At 57.4% G+C, this 19,778-nt stretch overlaps 1 protein-coding gene across 7 annotated transcripts in view; it reads left to right on the top strand.

Moving 5' to 3' along the window:
• Positions 1-19,778, top strand: part of CACNA2D2 (calcium voltage-gated channel auxiliary subunit alpha2delta 2) — a 138,321-nt gene that overhangs the window by 109,838 nt on the left and 8,705 nt on the right. For 4 of the 7 annotated variants that reach the window (XM_038566357.1, XM_038566359.1, XM_038566358.1 and 1 more), the window contains exons 5-22: positions 3,835-3,879; positions 7,074-7,215; positions 10,509-10,640; positions 10,803-10,860; positions 11,740-11,790; positions 11,915-12,014; positions 12,122-12,280; positions 12,516-12,623; positions 12,721-12,799; positions 13,338-13,387; positions 13,560-13,649; positions 13,822-13,893; positions 14,097-14,171; positions 15,505-15,579; positions 15,656-15,727; positions 15,814-15,885; positions 15,990-16,051; positions 16,932-17,008. In XM_038566357.1, coding sequence (XP_038422285.1) covers positions 3,835-3,879; positions 7,074-7,215; positions 10,509-10,640; positions 10,803-10,860; positions 11,740-11,790; positions 11,915-12,014; positions 12,122-12,280; positions 12,516-12,623; positions 12,721-12,799; positions 13,338-13,387; positions 13,560-13,649; positions 13,822-13,893; positions 14,097-14,171; positions 15,505-15,579; positions 15,656-15,727; positions 15,814-15,885; positions 15,990-16,051; positions 16,932-17,008 — 1,519 coding nt within the window. Of the gene's footprint in view, positions 1-3,834; positions 3,880-7,073; positions 7,216-10,508; positions 10,641-10,802; positions 10,861-11,739; positions 11,791-11,914; positions 12,015-12,121; positions 12,281-12,515; positions 12,624-12,720; positions 12,800-13,337; positions 13,388-13,559; positions 13,650-13,821; positions 13,894-14,096; positions 14,172-15,504; positions 15,580-15,655; positions 15,728-15,813; positions 15,886-15,989; positions 16,052-16,931; positions 17,009-18,142; positions 18,164-19,778 lie in introns of all 7 variants that reach the window. The other 3 variants (XM_038566355.1, XM_038566356.1, XM_038566362.1) reach the window with 1 other exon arrangement.

Genomic DNA, 19,778 nt, shown 5'->3' on the forward strand with positions numbered 1-19,778 from the left:
CCTGTTCCCCTCTTAGTCTCGGGCCAGGACTCCACACACCGGCTGTGGCAGAAGCAGGGAACCTGTGGCCACAGACCTGGCCGCAGCCCTGGGACACAGGGAAACCATGGTCCTTGTTAGAAGCAACAGCTCCCGTGACCCTGCTGCAGACAGGCAGCAGGCACCCATAGCAGGTGCCCATAACGTTTAGGGTAGATGACAATGTCCTGCTTGCTGGACATGGTGCCTGGCACCAGTACCGCTGTGCCAGCATTATCTGCCGTCTAGATTGCCACCAGGGAGGAGCTGAGCCAGGACGTGGGTGGAGGAGGTGGGGGAGGCCATTGGCCCCAGGCCCTCAGTGCCAACACCAGGGCCTGCGGGGGACAAAGTCCTGCCCTGGGAGTCTAAGAGAGGAAGTAGTCCTACCCTGGAGAATCTGAAGGGGGAGACACAGCCCTACCCTGCGGGTCTGATGGGAGACATAGCTGTCTGGGAACCCAAAAGGAAGACTGTGAAGGCTGGACCAGGCCAGAGGAGCCGGCTGGACAGGACAGGTGGCCTCCCCTGCCCGAGGTCTGCCCCAGCTATCAGGCCTGCCACCTGCCTCTCTGCCAAGCCGGCGACAGACGGCTCTCTCAGAAAACGGTCCTTTTGGCTGAGCTGAGCTGGCCATGAGCCAGGGCAGGAAGGCCAAGTATCCTCACTGTACCCCACAGTACCAGACATAGACACCAACTGCGATTCTCCATGCTTAGCCCGTGCTCACCCCCTCTTCATTTCCCACCTGCCAGCACCCCTTGTGCTCTCTCTTGGGCTCAGCTCCAGCTAGGGACAGTGTATATGTCATCTATACAGAGGCCCTGCAGGCCCCCTAGCCCCACCCTTCATGTGTCATTTGTGTACAGAAATCTACAAGGGGGAGAAATGTGAGTTCAGAAGGGGCGATTCCCACCACCCCTGCCAAGTTTGAGCAAAATGGCCCCTAAAATACCATTAACAAGAGGGTGTTGGGTATGGACCCCAGACATTAAGGATGCCCATTTCTCCTCAACCAGAGGGTTTCCTCCAAATTCCAGCCCCTCCCAGGGCTGTGGAGCAAACATAAGAGCCTCCCATGGGTAGGGCTGGCCCAAACGCCTGGAGGAGCCCAGCTCCCTTTTTTATGCCCTCAGAGGAGGCATCGTCATCCCCATTTTACAAGTGGGAAATCAAGACCCTGAAGCAAAGCTTCACTGAGGCTACAGGATTTAACAGGCACCCTTGTCTCATCATTGAAATGGGGGTGACCTCCGGGAGTAGTCACGGGGCCCCTGGGGACTTTGGAGACTTCAGGCTCAGTCTTTACACACCATGCAAAATCCCAGAGTACACATGTTCGGGTCAGGATTTGAGGCCAGCACCCTTAGCCAATGCCCCTGTGTGTAATCGATAAGTACCACCTCCTCATGGTCTAACCAAGGCAGGACAGTAATGGTGGACACTGGGACAGTGTGCAGGCTGAGGCAGACACAGAGGCCTTTCCAGGGCCCCTCCCACCCGAACCCTGCTGGCCCCACTCTGCCACACCCCCAGCTCCACACTACATCGAGCATAAAGACCACAGCTGGGTTTACAATGCATTTTTACACATGTGACCTTGCCCGCCACCACCCAATGCTCATCCTCTCTCTACCAAGGAAGGGGCATGGCCTGACCCTGTCAAGGTAGAAGTAGGGAGGGGACAAGGGCCACATACCGATTCCTGAGCCTCACTCATTATCTACAGGGGACTGGAATCCTCCTGTATGACACATTCCCCCTGTGTCACTGATGCCACCAGCATCTGATCCTCTGCCGAGACCATGAAAAAGCAGGACAAAAAGACAAAGGGAGCCATAGGAGCAGCTGGAGGGGTGACCCAGGGGTGGCCCGAGTGCAGGCAAAACCCAGCCCAGCCTATGAGAGGAACGCATGTCTCCTGGCACCCCCCCTCTGGAGTTACCGACCCCCACCCATGCCCTTTCCTGTCCTTGCAGGAGGTTTGCCTAAAAAGTTGGTGAGTGAAGCCCTGTGTTCTAATCTGTAGTCCTCCCACCGCACCCGCCTGTTTTCATTACGGAGGGAAAGAGCATCAGAGCCGTGTTTATAACCCCCTTTTAGATAACAAATCACATTTTCTTTTTGCCAGCGAGTGTGTTGAATTGATATTTTTTCCCCTCGGTTTAATGGGTTTGTGTGTTCAGGAATGATCTTCATCAACCGAAACTCCTTATTGTGTTTGATGTAATGTCAGCTTTCATTATGTGCTTAGGTTGGAGCCAGGCGCAAGGGAAGGCCGAGCACCCTGGAGCCTGGGCCCCGGCCCCGGCCCCCACCCTGGGCCCACCCAGGCTCCAGTCTTTTTGGACTGTTGGGTGGGTGGTGTGGCAAAGGGTGAAGATGCCAAGGGAAGGCGGGTTGGAGCCTGGGTGCAAAGGCTTTCTTACCCATGCCATGTCCGCATCTGTATGATGGGGGTCGCAGGGCTCTTGGGAGAGCTCTTTACACAGTACGTGCAAAGCGCCGGCCGCAGCAGATGCCTCTGGTGACTGAAGTGGTCAGGTCGCCTCTGGCCTTCTATCCATCAAGCTGCTGTGGTCTGGCCCAAGTGTGCTGCCAGGCATGTAGTCAGTGTTGCAGAATGCTTGGACTGCGTTTACGGGTCCAGCCAGTGGCCTGTACCACGCCCCCCCTCCAGACCTCTGGTGGGAGACAACTCACAACTGTCCTCACAACAAGCACCCCCATACTGACCGCCTCAAACTATGACCTCAGACCCAACGCCTGGGCAGTCACCAAAGCCAGGCCCCTCCCTGAAGCCTGAGGAGCCTGAGCTGAGAGGGAACAGTGCAGCCCTGAGGTCACACAGCAGAGGGGTGGCCAAGGTGACTTCTGCCCACCAAACAGGAAGTGCTGGCTCTCTGCTGTTTTATAGCCAGACCATTGGGAGCACACTTGGTCAACACCCCCATTTCCAGACCACAAAGAAACAGGCTGCCAGGGCCACGCACCGAATTTTTGCTGTAGGAAACAGCACTGAGGAGCACTAGAGCAGGGTGACTCAGACCTCGGCCTTATCCTGTGTCCTGACCTTAGAGCCCATAGGGGCAGGAGTGGGGCAGCCCCTCCTGAGCCAGTGGCACTGGATGGCACCAGATTCACCTTCTGGCGGCCTCTGTCAGCGACGCTCAGTTCTGATTAAAGATCATTAAACATGAAATTAGCCCGTTTGTGTTACGGGTCCCCGGGGTGGCGGGTGATTATGACGTGCAGATGGCCAAGAACCCAGGCTTCGGGCCGGCGGGCGAGGCCAGGCCAGGCGAGGCTCACACCGGCAGGCACGGCGGGCCTGGGAGGCAGGCATGGGGGCCGAGCTTTGTTTTCTCCCACTCCTGTTGTGTAAACCCCCTTGCTTTTCACAACAAATCACAGATAATTAATAAGTACATGCCTGTAATGAGCAGGCTTTTTAATAGAAGAAATTGGAAGATGCGGTGTCGAGTCATTATTTCACTCTGGCCCAGACTCGGCTCTATTTTCCCATCTTCCTCACTCCCCCGGGTCCGCCTCAGCCAGAGTCTCTGCAGAGAGGCTGGCCCTGACCCCACCTGTCAGCTGGACTGCAGGCAGAACCCCTGGTCCTGGAGACTGTGAGGGCCTCTGAGGGAGTCTGTCTGTGGGGGTCGGGGACTGAGGGGGCGATGCCTGGCCTGATTCAGCCAGCCCTCCCCAAGGCTGCTCTGGACCCCCGAGGGGACTGTGGCTGGCCTCGAGGCAGGGGGCCCTGGCTGCACCTCAACTTCTGAGGAGCTATGAGGGTCTCTCTCTCACCAGGAGGAAGATATCCTGTACTATGACGCCAAGGCTGACGCTGAGCTGGTGAGTGCCCCACCTCTATTGGGGGAGGGAGGGCTGCCAGAGCCCCACACTCTCCCTGGGCTAATAGCCTCAGCTGTAAAATGTGAGGTCTCAGCTCTCTCCCACGTTCTGAGGTCACCCTGCAGAATAACAGGGGCACCGGCCTCAGGCAGGTAGTAGCGAGGCACTTGGATCTCCTCCTGTGGGTCAGTCCAGGTTGCCAACATGGAGGAGGCTGAGCACTATGGGAGCAGGGAAGAGAGGGAGCAGTTGAGAGGGCTTCCTGGAGGCGGGCAGGCAGGGGCCATGTGTTTCAGCTCATGCAGGTTCCTTCCCTGTGGTGAGGGAAGCAGCAGCTTCAGTGTACTGCATACCCCCCAGCTGGCCCTACCATAGGGGGCTCCCCTGAGCTCAGTCAGGCTTGCTCCAGCTGCAGAGGCAGCCCAGCCCTGTGCCTGTTCCTCCGACGAAGGCCAGGGCCCAGGCTCTGCTGGGGTCACTGCCCCGGAAGTGATGGCACCAGAGCTTTACTGGACGACCCAGACCCACACTGCTCCTCTGCCTCTGTGCCACTGACTGGCTAATGTCTGCTTGGGTCCCCATCACCAGAGGCCTCATAGAAAAGCCGGATGGCCATTTGGTGGCAGGGGACCTCCAGAGGAGGCCAGAGTGTCTGAGAGTGCAGGACACACAGAGTAGGCAGTGTTTGCTGAAACTGTCAAGGCCCAAGTCCATCTGCCTGCCTTTGAGGCAAAAGTAGTTGAACCTGACTGTCTCCTCTGCAAACAGAAGTGTCATAACAGCTCATTCTCTGGGGTCCCACCCGCTGTCACTGGGGCAGGAGACCCCAAATCCAGTGTTCCTCTCCCAGGCGTATTGGCCAGGGGCATTTCCTGGGGCAAGCAGGAGGTAGACAATGACACCAGGAGGTGGGTGGGCAGGAGGGGATCCCTGCAGAGGGTCTGTGGTGCCAGGCTGGCCAGGGTGAGCCTTCAAGAGGGCAGGCGGGCAGGGGGCCTGAGAGGGAGGGGTGGGTGGGCTAAAGCAGGTGTGCTTCCCCCTTGGCTGAGCCTCCGTGGCTCCCAGAGAAGTTGCTAAAATTAAAGCTGGAATCTGAAATTCAAATGAAGAGCGAACCTTTAATTAGACCCTGAATCTAATTCCTTACCCCCCTCAGCAGCAGGCTGTAATTTTAGCAATCAGTGCATTAAATATAAACCAGGAGACTGTGGTTGCCCACCATACAAAACCCCCGGGTGTGGGGGTGGCACAGAGGGGCTCCTTGGCCATTCTGGTGCCCCGTCCCCTGCCAAAATCCCTTCAACTCACTGAGCTCCCAGTGTCTAGGTCCCTCCCCCACCCCCCCTAAATCCCTGATTCTCTGTCTGCAGCCCTGAGGCAGGATAGGGACAGCCCCAGGCGGGAGAGTCACCCTGGCTGGGGCTGGGCTCAGGTCAGGCCAAAAGCCCAGCCCTCTATAAATATCGACATGCACACATTTGCCGACTCCCGTGCTTGTTGTGTTGTTTTGTTTTTTTAATCTTTGCCAGAGGTACAGTTAGAGATCTTTCTAGACCATTTACTTTTAAATTACCAGCCAGAAGGTGGGGGTGGGGGAAAGAGAAGGAAGGAAAAAGTTCGCCAGCTGATAGCTTATCAGAACGGAATCCAAATGTCACATTAGTTGGGAAAGTTGGGAGATTAAATTTTCCAGCGCCCTTCATCTGCCGCTGACATTTCGGGGGCTTTCTTCTCCCGCACTTCCCCCTCCTGCAAGCAGAACGTGAGTGGCTCACGCCTCAGAGGCCTCAGAGGCAGCAGGCTCGGCAGCTGCCTGCCCTGGCTTTACCCAGCATCCAGGAGCTTCTGAGGGTCCTCCTAGGGTGTGCCGAGGTGGCCAGAAGGGGGCACACGTGGCAAGGGGTGAGGGGTGGACAGCAGCTGGCTTGGATTTTGCTGTACAGAATCCACCCTTGAAGAGACTCCAAGGGTATTTGCCACAGCCCCATTCAGGCAGGAGGAGGGACCCAGAGCACTCCTGGGGTGGGGAGAGCACATCTGGCTGGGTAGGGAGGCACGATCACCCTTTCCCTGGACAAAATACAGCAGGAGACAGGAACACAACGTGTCCCAGGACCCAGCAAGCGGTGGGGTCTGCAGAGCCACAGGGGGTGGAAATGAGCTGAGCCCGGTGTTGACAGTGGTCACAGGGGTTGAGAGGCAGTGAGGGGGCCTGTGGATGGTCCAGCTATTTACATCCCTTCCTCCCAGGGCATAAGCCCCCCGCCCCTGCTCTGCCTTGGGCTCCGTCCCTCCCTTCCTCCTTGTCTGGCTCTTCCTTGTCTTCCTCTTCACTCTCTACCACCATCTTCCCTTCCCCCTTGCACACCTGCACCCGGGCCTGCCCACCCCCACCACCACCACCACCACCGCTCGGCTGCAGCATCAACGCTGTAGCCGCAGACCCATTCCTGCCAGCCTGTAGTGGTGGGCGGGGGTGCACGGCGCATGCTTAGCCTGCTCGGCCGAAAGATGCTGTAATTGGCACCTGTCAGACGGCTGCAGCTCATTTTAGAAAGTCAACAGGGGCCTTTGCCATCCTGCTGCTATCAGGCGCTGAGGACCCTCCCTCTGGAAGTTACCCGGTCTCAATGCTGGCCCCCACCCCAACCCAGCTCTCCCCCCAAACTCAACCCTTACAGCCACCTGCTGCAGGGGTGATGACCCTCCCCCAGATGGGGCAAGGACGCACTCCCTGTTGCCAAAGGAACTGCATGCAGGGATGGGTGCGGCCCAAGGCTCCTGGGAAGGGCTGCCTTGGCCTCCCTGTGATCGCACAAGCCCGTCCTTGTAAGCAGAGGTCAGCCGCCTGCTCCTTCTCACTGGGATTTGTCCTCTTCACTGATAATTGGTTTTCAAGAATGTGGGGAAGGGTCAATTTGGTTTTGGTTTTGAAATTTGGATTTAACAAATGTAGGGATGGTGTGGGAGGGGAGGGGCAGATGGGAGTCACAAGCCTCCTGGGTGAGAGGTCCATACTCCCTATCCATCTGTCCCTGTGTCTCTCCATCTCTCCCCATCTCTGGCTGCTATAGTCTCTGATTCTGAGACTGGACTCTGGCCCTGTCCTGCCTGCAGAGCTGTCTGACCCTGTTCCACCATTTTCCAGCCCTGATACTACCGTGGGGGGTGGGGGGCGATATCCCTTTCTGCAGGACGACCCTGAGAGTGAGGATGTGGAGAGGGGGTCCAAGGTCAGCACCCTAAGGCTGGACTTCGTTGAGGACTCAAACTTCAAGAACAAAGTCAACTATTCGTACACGGCCGTGCAGATCCCCACGGACATCTACAAAGGCTGTGAGTGTGCAGAGCGATCAGAAACAGCCCTCCCCACCCACCACGTCCTGGGCACTGCCACGTCCCGGGTGCTCAGCCAGTGCCATCTGCCTTCAGCCCCCTATACCCAAGGTCACACGTGCCCACCCACACGCAGGCGTCAAGTCATCCTCAGGCACAGCCTCACACTAACTCGCAGCAAGCTATGAAATCCTCGGATTCTCACCCCTGTGCGTGCACAATCTCCTGCCCCTGCGTTTGCATGTGCCCACACAAATGTGCACACACAACTTGCTCCCCCACAAGCCTGGACCAAATCCCCATGTGCCCCCAAAGCAACTCCTCCCCACCACCCCCCATTCCCTGGCCCCAGATAGCAATGGTGGAGGAGCTGCTGCATCAGAGGAACACTGGGTCTGGGGGAAAGGGTGCAACTCCTCACTCAACAGCTGCCAACTCTAGAACACCTCCTTCCTTGGCCAGGGTCAGGGCAGCTTTGCACGATGGGGAACCACGTCACTATAGCTGAAAGGATTTGAGTCAGACATATGAAGGAACTTCCTGAAGATCTTAGGAGGTGTAGGGGGACGAGGCCGAGAGTCACGCACTACAGAGAGAGCTCTGGCAGCAGGCTTTAGGGCCCTGGAGTCTGCTGGTTTGGGTAGAATTCTGTGAGCACCTACAGGGTGACCCAAGGGGGATCACTGGGTGGAGGAGCTTGGTACACAGGTCCCAGAGCTTCTGGAAGGTCTCCAGAATGCAGGCAATCCTCCAGGGTCCTCAGGGAGGCCCCCAACGCACTGGGGGTCAGCCAGGCCTTCTAGGCAGCCTCAGGTGGGGGTAAGGAGAGATGCTCCCCCCACCCCTGCAGTCCCTCCCACCGGCCGCCCGCAGGCCACCTGCCCGAGCCAGTCGAGGAGCACTATCACGGGCAGGCACACTAATTAAAACAGGAGCCATACCGCCCTCCCCAGTCACCCCTCGCTACCCACACAAATTACATTTTATATGTTTTTTATTTACTGTGTCACTTTTAATTAAATCTGTAATCGCCTGCCTGAGGGGGCATGGTCCCCGTTTCCCAACTCAGCGTGATCTGAGAGTGTGTGCACGTGGGTACGGGTGTGTGTATGTAGGGCTGAGTAGCAAGCCCTTTCCAGGCAGGGAGGCTGGAGTGTTTGCACAAGTGTGTCTTAGAGTGAAGGCGTGTGTGTACATCTTGTTGTGGATACCTGCAGGGGCAGCCCAGAGGCAGGGGTCTACCCTTGGCTCTTAACCTGAATCAGAAATGCCCCTCTGCCAGCAGCTAGAAGGGCTTCCAGGGCAGTCGGCTCTAGGCCTCTCCTTGGGAAGATGGGGAAACCGAGGCCCACTAAGGGTTGGGACTTACCAGGCTGACTCTCCCAGGGCAGGCAGTACTATACGAAACATTTGAGAACCCAGCTTTATTTTTTCGTTAAAGTGAAAAATAGAAATTGTTCGACTCACTAAGTTTCTAAATTAGGAACAGGACCATAACATACTGTTCAATAGGCACAGCCAATGCTAGAAATGTGTTTTGTTTTCACATTATGGTCAGTTAAGGGAAGCTACAAGGACAGAGCGAGCGAAGGGAGTGGGAGCAGAGAGAGAGAACAGGCCGCAGACAATATGCAGCAGAGGCCCCACGCTGGAGGGCGAGAGCAGAGGGCCTGTGCCCAGCAATGTGTCAGCGCCCCCGGACTGTGAGAGCCTTGAGCATTTGTATCTTTCAGTCACAGCTTTTCATCTGCTTTATAGGTTTCAGTGTTCCGAGGCTCTGCTCTGAAGAGAAGGGCTGTGCGTTTTTGGAAAGCATTCTCTGATTCTCACTTGGGGCGGATCTTTGATAGGGATCTCGGGGCGATGGTATCAGGGCTCCACCTGGGAAGGAAGGAAGTGGAGGAAAAAATATAGGCCCTTAGGGGAGGGGTTTAGGTACAGAGGCCTGACAGTGGTAGGTGTCTAGCACCTGGTGGGTTTCTTTTTTTTTTTTTTTTTTTTTTTTTTTTTTTTTTTTTTTTTTAATTTATTTATGATAGTCACAGAGAGAGAGAGAGAGAGAGAGGCAGAGACACAGGCAGAGGGAGAAGCAGGCTCCATGCACCGGGAGCCCGACGTGGGATTCGATCCCGGGTCTCCAGGATCGCGCCCTGGGCCAAAGGCAGGCGCCAAACCGCTGCGCCACCCAGGGATCCCCCCTGGTGGGTTTCTTCAAGTGTCCTATGTGCAGAGACCATGTATACTGCATGCAAGACACACATGCAGAGACAGGTATACCACATGCACACACACATTCATTTAGGGCTGTCCTGAGTTGGAGGATGGGGGTGCTGCCCAAGCCATCCTGTGTTTTTGCCCTAGTTGAGGGATCTATGGGACTGAGCCTATTCATCTGAGAGAAGCCTCGTTCTGTGAGTGTACGCAGGGGCGGGTCTGGCCAGGGGATCACACATGTGCCACCAGAGGTCAGGGGAAAGGGAGGGTAGGGGTAACTAGTCACAGGGGTGTGTGAGAGCAAGACCCAGTGCTGTCCTCCTGTGGGTACAGAGTGCTGTGCAGGTGTGAGCATGCGTGCCCATGCCCGCAGCAGCATTCGGGCTGCTGGGAAGGTAGGTTTGAGGACCAGGGACTCACACACCTGGCTGGAAACACAGAGGCTCAGTGCAGATATACCTGTTAGGGAGTACAGTCTGTGTGCATGCATGTATATGTCTGTGCAAGTGCACGTGCCTGTGTTGGAGCAGGATCATGACACAGCCCCTGCCCCTCCAAGAGCCTCCTCCCCCGCCCCTGCCTGCTTCTGGCCCCAGTTGATTAATCATGGAGCTGAGTGGCTTCCAGCTTATCAGGTACCTTAATAGCTGAATAATTCCAGCCCCATCAGCGGGCCCTTAATTGCTTTCTTGTGGCTGCAGCCCGGAGTGCATGCTGAGTGGGTGAGCTCCCAAGGGACCAGCTGCAAGCTCCAGGCAGCATGCTGGATGGGCATCCCAACTTACAACCCCTGCTACCTGGGCAGCCCCTCTCCAGGGGCCACAGGCCACAGCTGCCTGCCTGATCATATGGGGCCTGACTGAAGGGTAGGCTAAGCTGGCTTGGGAGGGGTGAGGACCTGGAAGTCTTCCTGGAGGAGCTGGCACAGCCCTCAGCTGAGCCCTGAGGAATGAGAGCCCAGCTAAGCAGAGAGCAGGTGAGACTCTCTAAGTGGGGGATATGTGCATGGGTGTCCTGGTGAGGTTCAGCAGGGGGACAGCCCAGGCACTCTTCACCCCAGACCCCTGTCTCCCCCACAGCTACTGTCATCCTTAACGAACTCAACTGGACAGAAGCCCTGGAGAATGTGTTCATTGAGAATCGCCGGCAGGACCCCACGCTGCTGTGGCAGGTCTTCGGAAGTGCCACGGGAGTCACTCGCTACTACCCAGGTAGGTGTCAGCCCATCTCTCCTGTCCACCCACCCCCCACTTGTCCTGTGGCATATGGGGTGGTTGGTCACCCTGTGGGCTGTGGGGTAGCCACTCTGGCAAGGGCGGCCTACCCTGGCCAGGCCCTTCCCTGCCAGACCCCCTGACCTTCTCCTCCCACAGCCACCCCATGGCGAGCCCCCAAGAAAATCGACCTGTATGATGTCCGAAGGAGACCCTGGTGAGTGAGCAAGGAGGAGCCGGGCAGGAACACCCCTCCATTCCCCCACCTCTGCTGCCTGCTCCCCTCCCTCCCGATATCCAGGACTCGGAGCAGGGCGCAGCCAGCTCTATCCAATTTTCATTTCACACATCGTTGCCACTGGAAAATGGATCCCATCACCCAGGCAGGCCTCCCAGCTGCCTCTGCCCCCCATCCACTGCCTGGCATTCCACCCCCTCGGGACTGAGGGATTGGGCCAGTGGGGGTTTCCAAGGGTGGCCAGCCCCCACGCCACCCATCTGAGCCCTGGACACCCCACCCTCTGCTCTGCCTCTCCTGCAGCATCCCATGACCTCCTCTCTCCTGTTCAGTCCCACACACAGCAAGGACTCAGACCTCAGGGTCTTGTCCTGGGACAGGGGACATGACAAGCCACTAAGACCAGGGAACATACCTCCTGCCCCCTCTCTGGATCACCCATTCATCCCTCCTTGGGGTCATTCATGTGCTGGGAGATTAGGTCACTCATGTAATGGGCAAAGACTGGTTTTTGGTTTGTTTAAGATTTGTATTTATTTGAGAGAGAGAGCATGAGCCAGGGGAGGGCAGAGGGAAAGGGACAAGCAGACTTCCCACTGAGAGGGGACACCCTGATGTGAGGCTCAATCTCAGGACCCCAAGATCATGACCCAAGCCATAGTCAGACTCTCAACCCACTGAGCCACCCAGGTGCTCCAGAACTGTTTTATTAAATGTGGTATCTTCAGTGCCTAGAACACTGTCTGACCATGCAGTAGACGCTCAATAGAAACATGTTGAATCAATATGTGGGTAAAGGAAGACAAGGCCTACAGGGTCCGAGTGAGGCTGACCCTAATTGAGGCTTCTCCCGGGCAGGTATATCCAGGGGGCCTCATCACCCAAGGACATGGTCATCATCGTGGACGTGTGAGTGTGTACTGCCTACAGGGGCATGGGGAGGAACGGGGTAAGAGTCTGCCACCTGGGAACCTCATAAGGGAACAGCATTAGAACTCCTGAGGCCTACCTGGCGCCTCCATGACCTTCCCAGGAGTGGCAGTGTGAGCGGCCTGACCCTGAAGCTGATGAAGACGTCCGTCTGTGAGATGCTGGACACGCTCTCAGATGATGACTATGTGAACGTGGCCTCGGTGAGTGCCAAGGTGGCAGGTGGGTGAGGAATGGACCACCCCACCCCATCCCATGCTGAATGCCCTGGCCAGCCTGAGGCCGCTCACCACCCTCACTGTCCCCACAGTTCAATGAAAAGGCACAGCCTGTGTCATGCTTCACACATCTGGTGCAGGCCAATGTGCGTAACAAGAAGGTGTTCAAGGAAGCCGTGCAGGGCATGGTGGCCAAGGGCACCACAGGCTACAAGGCCGGCTTTGAGTATGCCTTCGACCAGCTGCAGAACGTGAGCCCCGTGGGTGGATGAGCGGGTGGCTGGGGACAGGCAAAGGCCTGGCCTTGGTGACACCAGGGAAATCAAGATGAATGGCCTTGTTAGCGCCCAACAGGCAGCTCGGGCAGATTGCACCATCTGCTGTGGGGGAGAGGGCCTGAGGACCAGGCCTTCCAGGGGAGGGAAATCCACCCCGGGACCAGGGAGGGGCCAAGAGCCACCTGACCCAAGCCCTGCTCCTGACCAGTCCAACATCACTCGTGCCAACTGCAATAAGATGATCATGATGTTCACGGACGGTGGTGAGGACCGTGTGCAGGATGTCTTTGAGAAGTACAATTGGCCCAACCGGACGGTGAGGCTCAGCCCAGGTGGGGGCCGCCCTGACCCGTACCCGGTAGGGGGAGGGCTGTCCTCTAGCGGCCACAGCAGTAACCTCCAGCCCCAAACAGGTGCGCGTGTTCACTTTTTCCGTGGGGCAGCACAACTACGACGTCACACCCCTGCAGTGGATGGCCTGCGCCAACAAAGGTATCCCATCCAGCATCACTGCCTGGTGGCTTGCCGGCCATGCCCTGCTGTCCATCGGGTTGGTTGTCCAACTGTCCACCCGTATGTCCAGCTTTCCAATTGCCTGCTTATCCACTGTACACCTGCCTGTGCATGGGACTGTCCGTCTCTATTTGGCCATGTGGTTTGTCCATCTGACTGCATATCTTTCTGACCATCTGTCTGTCCGTTGTCCATCCATCTCCCAGTTTATTGCTCCTATGTCTGCTTGCTGGTCAGTCTCCCAATCCATGCATGTGGGCCTGGCCCCTGGATGGACTCAGCCTCAGGCCCTTGCCTTTACCCTGCCTCTGCTTCCTTGCACCCCTACACTCATGGCCCCTTTCCTGGCATTGGCCCCATTGATGGGGCAGTGGAAGGGGGCACTGAAGGGATAGGAGTCTGGGGGTAGTGACACCAGAAAGAGAAGGGGCCTGGACACACCCCAGGGTACAGGATCCCCTGTGCCATGGGTCCCAAGTACCACCCAGGCCCACCTCTGCCTCACCTTCCTTCACAGGTTACTATTTTGAGATCCCTTCCATTGGAGCCATCCGCATTAACACGCAGGTGAGACCCGAGGGGGCCCCCTCCTCCTAGCCCCTTGCTTCCTGAGCACAGTGTGAGTGCTGGGCTGCTGTGGTGTGAGAGCGCCCCCTGGTGGCATGCTGATATAGAGGGAGGCAGAACAGGGAAGGTGCAGTGGGAAGTGGACTTGTGACCCCTGTCACCTTCTCCCCAGGAATATCTGGACGTACTGGGCAGGCCCATGGTGCTAGCTGGCAAGGAGGCCAAGCAGGTGCAATGGACCAACGTGTATGAGGATGCTCTGGTAAGGCCTCGGGCCCCCACAGATGGGCCCACAAGGCCAAGTTCCTTAAGGGCCCCTTTGTGGGAGTAAACCAGAGAAGAATAAAACGAGCCTATGCCTGAGCCCATCCTCTGACCACTCAGGGTGGGGCAAGCTGGCCACAGGAGACTAACCTACCATCCTCTCCCTTCAGGGGCTGGGATTGGTGGTGACAGGGACCCTCCCTGTTTTCAACCTGACACAGGATGGCCCTGGGGAGAAAAAGGTAAGGTTCCCCCTCCCCCCTGGGAAGGGCCAGGCATCCCTGAGGGGGTTGGGCAGGCTCCTAGCAGGCCTGAGATGGAGAAGGGACAGGCAAGCCTTCAGACCGGACAGGGATAACTATGACTTGAGAGCGGCATGAGGTTTGGACCCTGGGGCTCCTCCGGGGAACTGAGCCCATGGCACGCCCCATGCCTCTGCTCCCAGAACCAGCTGATCCTGGGTGTGATGGGCATCGATGTGGCTCTGAATGACATCAAGAGGCTGACCCCAAACTACACAGTAAGTATCCATCTGCCCATCTAGCCAGCTCTGCCTCCCCCTGGACACAAGCCAGGCTCAGCAGAAGGAGTCAGATGGGGATGATAGCACCTCCAGGGAAACCTGTGAATTCAGGCAGTCAGGAAAGGCTCCTGGAGGAGGTGACCTTGGGCCTAGAGCTGGGGTCAGCAAACTTTCTGCGAAGGGCCAGACCATGAATATTTTAGGCTCTGCCAGCGTAAATACTCATACTCGGTTCTGCTATTGCGCTGAGAATGGCCACAGACAAAACAAATAGATGGACATGGCTGTGCTCCAATACAATTTTGCTTGTGGATCCTGAAATATAAGTTTCATGTAATTTTCACATTCATGATCTTTCTCAACCATGTAAAACCATAACAAAACAGGGGCGCCAGGTTAAGCGTCCGACTCTTGGTGTCAGCTCTGAGTCCCACATAGGCCGCTTGGCAGGGAGTCAGCAGAAGCATGTCTCCCTCTGTCCCTCCCCGCCACCAGTGCACACACATGCACGTGCACGCTCTCTCTCTCTCTCTCCCAAATAAATCTTTAAAAAAAGAAAAATGTAAAAAACATTCTTAGCCATATGGTGCCCATGGGCCATAATTTGCCAACCCCTGGATAGTCAAATAGACAGGAGGTATACCTTAGAGTTACAGTAAACTCTTTGAGCAAAGGACTGAAGATGAAAACCAAAGTCATAAAGCAGGGTAGGGGCAAGGTCAGCGCGGCTGGCCCAGGGCCTGTAGTGAAATCAGGCCTTCAGCTTCAGTCTTGGTTGTGAAAGGGGTGGGGAGTGGGACGTGTGTGACAGCTCGCCCAGGCCCAAGCCACATGAAGGCCCCCTGTCGTTGTCCTCCACGTGCAGTGAGAAAACAGCCTACAGAGCAAAGGGTGAGTCCAGGATCCCATTCACTCCTCCATCACTTCTATCTGGAAGAAGTACCCAAGGATTCCATGGGTACCCCCCTCCCTATGTGCCCTACTGAGCCTGGGAGCAGGAGGAGGCAGTAGTGGGGAGGGCACAGGGAGGGACCCCTGGAGGCAGAACATCCAGCTGCCTGACACCTCCAAGAGAATCAGGAGTTGTGGGGGCAGAAGGCCAAATGGAATCAGGGTCCCATGGAGCCCACCTGCCCCAGCAAGGGCCACCAGCCTGCCAGGCTGGACTTGAGAAACAGGTTCAAGGCCACATGGTGTGTGGGGACCCCTGGCCCGGGGAAGGCAAATGGTGCCTGTCAGTGGTATGGAAAGCAGGCTAAGGAAGAGCTCGAGAGTCTGGGGAATCCCTGCCCAGCCCTCCCAGCTCTGAGCCCCCAATCTGTGCCCCCAGCTTGGAGCCAACGGGTACGTGTTTGCCATTGACCTGAATGGCTACGTGTTGCTGCACCCCAACCTCAAGCCCCAGGTGAGCCAGGGAGCAGCCAGGAGGAGGGTCAACCCTACAAAATGGGGACCCCTGACTTCCTGCCCTGCCTCCACAGACCACCAACTTCCGAGAGCCTGTGACTCTGGACTTCCTGGACGCCGAGCTGGAGGATGAGAACAAGGAGGAGGTGAGGGAAAGGAGGGGAGGATGGATAGGAGCACCCAGAGCAGCCGGGAGCGGGGGCTGCACCCCTCATGTCTCTGGTGCTTCCAGATCCGTCGGAGCATGATTGATGGCAACAAGGGCCACAAGCAGATCAGAACACTGGTCAAGTCCCTGGACGAGGTGAGAAGGTGGTAGAGGGGGACAGAATCAGTGTGCGCATCCTCCCACTCTCCATCCCACCCCTGCCTACTGGCCCAAGTACCTGACCCAGCCTCTTCTCTCAGAGGTACGTAGACGAGGTGGTGCGGAACTACACCTGGGTGCCTATAAGGAGCACCAACTACAGGTGAGTGGGGCAGGGCTGGGCCGGCAGGGAGAGGCGGGGGCAGCCCCAGAGCCCAGGGTCTGTGGGTGCCTAGCAGCTACAGCCATGATCCTCGTGGAGCACCAGCAGCTAGGGCTGCTCACTACTCACCCCAGGACTCTCGGTCCCCCAAGGGCCTCTTGCTGGCCCTTCGGGAACAAGGGCCATCTCCCGGAGCACAGGACAGAGACAAGACAGTGCATCTGATGTCTCCCTGTGCCACACTAGCCCCTCATGTCACCCCTGCCTGGACTGTACCCCTGGTTGTCTGCACCCAGGATGTCCCTCAGCACATCCCCAGGCCTGCTCTCAACAGGCACCACAGCCCTCGGAGGAGTACCCTGTGGTCAGTCCCAGGCAGTGCAGGCTGTCTTCCTGTGCCCCCAGAACTGGTCTCACTCACACCCCAATCCCAGTGTGTGGTTGCTTCTCACCATGTAAGCCCCAGGCCTGCTTTTCACTGGCTTCACATGGCCTAAGTCCCTGGGGACTAAGGACCCAATCCTATGGCTGTGCACCCAGCAGCCTAGCTCACTGACAGTACTCTGGGCCTTGTGATTTTGCCGCTGGCCTGGCTAAGGAGGCTGCCTGGGTACCTGATGTGTGTTGGGGGGTGCTGCTGGAGGTGGGGAGTGGGGTGGGGACTTCCTCTGGGACTGGGCATTCTGAGGCCTCCATGAGAGTCTGGGGAATGACTCTCCCACAGCTAACAGGGAAAGGTGGCCCTGGTGGTCAGGAAAGGGGACATCACAGCCCAGGCCACTCTACCCAGCTCCCAGGCCATGGAGTGGGGGGATAGATGCCAGTGTGGCCCACCTCTCCCCAGCAGTGACAGATGCTTCTCCCCTCCCCTCCTCCTTAGCCTCGGGCTTGTGCTCCCACCCTACAGCACCTTCTACCTCCAAGCCAACCTCAGCGACCAGATCCTGCAGGTCAAGTGTAAGTGGCCCGCCCCCTGCCTGCGCCCTGCACCCTTGCCTCTGCCCCGCACCCTGGCCGGCCCCAGGCAGCATAGCCAGCCACTGGCGGCAAAGGCAGCCCCTCCTGCCCAGTCTGACCAACCCCACCCCCACCCCAGGCACCCGCAGGCTGGGGCACCAGCCATCGGAAAGTCTGTGGAAATCTGCATGCTCGCCTTTTCTCAGATTTGGTTCCAGATCATTCTCTCATGATTTCCGTTGAGGTTTTGGTTTTAGTTTCTCCTATTGCGTGTCTTCCCTCCTTAGCCTGCCTCCCCACCGCACACCCCTGGGGGCTGCATTCTTGGAAGACACCCCTTCCTCTCATTTCTCCTCCCCCCTGCGCCCTGTAGCTCTCCCCCTCTGTGGTGCCACACCCCCCAGGGTCTCTCTCCCCCTCCTCGCCCCCTCACTCATCCTCATTTCCCTCCTTTCTCTGACCCCCTCTGCCCTTCTGTCTCTCTCCCCCCTTCCCTCCCTTCTCTCTCCCCTTCTCCCTCCCTCCCTCCTTCTCTCTCCTTTCCCTGTACCCCCACCTTCTCTTCCCCCCTCCCTTCTGCTCCTTCCCTCTCCCCCTCTCCCAGCATCCCTAGTTTCTCTCCCTCCCTCCCTCTGCTCTCTTCCCCATCTTCATCCCCTACATCCCAACCCCCCTGCCTCTTCTTCCTTCTCCCTCACCCCCCTCTCCTCCTCTAGGACCTCTCTCCTTCCTTCCTTCCCTCCCTCGCCCACTCCTCTGCCTGTGGCTCATCCCTGCATGTCCTGCTCACCCTGGGCCTCCCCCAAGAGGCCTCCGGAGCCTGTGGCCCCGCCTGCCCACCGCCCGAAGTCACTGGGAGGGAGGCTGGGGCTCCGGCCCCACCGGGCGCCCCCCACCTGCCTGGCCGACTGGGGCTCATCTCCTTTGAGTTTTCTCGCTCTCTCTTTCTCTCTCATGTCGTTTTTTTGCAAGAAGTTTCCTTTCGGTATGATGATGAGACACAATATTTTCATTCAAACAGCCATTGAATAAAATATTGTTTGTGCCCCTCCCCTTCCCCTCCCCCTTTTCGTTTGTTTTTGTGTTTGTGTTGTTTTTGTTTTCCTCGCTTTCTCTCTTGGTGGACTGTCCCAGTGCCAATCAGCAAACTGAAGGGCAAGTATATTCAGAACCAGTGCACCCTCCTCTCCCCACCCCACCCACCCTCACACCCCTGCTTGCCCCCCTCCCTGCCCAGGACCAGCCAAACCCCTGCTCTCCAGGGCTCTCTCCCAGCATCCCCTTGGCTCCTCTAGTTCTTGCCTTTTCCCTCATCCCTAAAACCCCAATTACAGCCAGCGGCCCTTCTCCTGGCCCTGCCTGCAGGGTGGTCTCCGGGTGTTCTGAGAACTCAGGCCCCCTCCTCATCCTTCTTGCTCCCTCTGGGCAGGTCCCTGCCCATCCCCAAAATCTCTGTCCCTCCAAGACAGCTCAACAGTGGGGATAGGGCTGGATGCCTCTCCACCACCTCCCACCCAACAGGGCAGGAGTCCTGATAGGCAAGGGCTAGATGAATCCTCAGTGGGGCTTACGAGAGGCTTACGGGAAAGGAAAGCTGCAGCCACATGAGCCTTCCTCTGGGTTAGTTCTCCCTCCTATGATCTCTGGCAGATGGTCCAGAAGTTGGCAGCTCTCCAAGGAGTTGGCTCTGGAAGGCTCTGGAAGCCCCCCACTCTGATTCTGGGCAGGATAGGTCATCAGCCAGGCCACTGGGAGAGCAAGGCAGACCCAACCATCCAGGGCACTGGCCTAGGTGCTGACGCCCCTATCCCCTGCTGCCTCCACTACTTTAGACTTTGCTAAAGCCTGCTGGCCCAGCTCAACCATGGTACCCACTGCCACTGGGGCAGGTGCTCAGGTATAGAGAAGGCCTTCCCCTGGGGAATAAAAGCAGACTCCCAATGGTGCGCCTAGCCAGGAATGGAAGGAAATGTATCTGGACCCCAAAGGCCAGCAAAAGAGCTCAGAGGGAATCAATCTGGGAGTGAAGAAAAATTCTGGCACTTAGAGATACCCAAGCCAGAGACTCTGGAGTAACGTAGGCAATGAACTCACAGACTCGGGTGGAGAATAAGAGGAGTGGAGGGGGAAGCTCATGAGGGTCTCCACCACTGGTGCACAGAGATACCGCTCCCAGGGCATGCCTGGGTAGATGGGCATGGAGAGCAACCAGGGGATGGCCCAGGAAGCCCAAGGGGCCCTGTCCAGCTTAGTCCAGCAAAAGGGATATAGCTGGCCCCAGTGGCCTGGGTGGGGGTGGGGGATAGGCCCTACCCCCACTGGCTTGAGTTGTCTTTTCTCCCCCTTCCACATCCCTCCCAGTGTCCCCAGAAATGCAGGGCTCTGGTTACAATGACAACTACAGCCTAGTCTCCCTACCTCCTTTTTCTTTCTCCTCCTTCCCCTCCCCCACACCCGTTCCCTGTCGGCTTGTGTCCAAACCCTGCCTCACAGTCCCAACAGAAAGCAACAGTCCAACCAGTGACTGCCCAGTCCCTCCAGGCACCCCTAATCCACTTCCCAGAATCTTGCAGTGCATTGTGGGAGTATCTGGGAACACAGAAGACCCCTCTTCTGCAAAAATAAAGCCCTAGGGTGACAGAGAGGTCGGAACCTTGGTGAAGACAGGATTGGAAGGTGGGCTGCCCAGGGTGCAGCAGACCAAGGAGCAGGGGCACACCTCCAAGATGCGGATCAGCCAGGTAGCTGATCCACCTGGGCAGGGAGACAC

This window comes from Canis lupus, chromosome 20 (genome assembly GCF_011100685.1).
Source record: "Canis lupus familiaris isolate Mischka breed German Shepherd chromosome 20, alternate assembly UU_Cfam_GSD_1.0, whole genome shotgun sequence".
Taxonomy (NCBI): domain Eukaryota; kingdom Metazoa; phylum Chordata; class Mammalia; order Carnivora; family Canidae; genus Canis; species Canis lupus.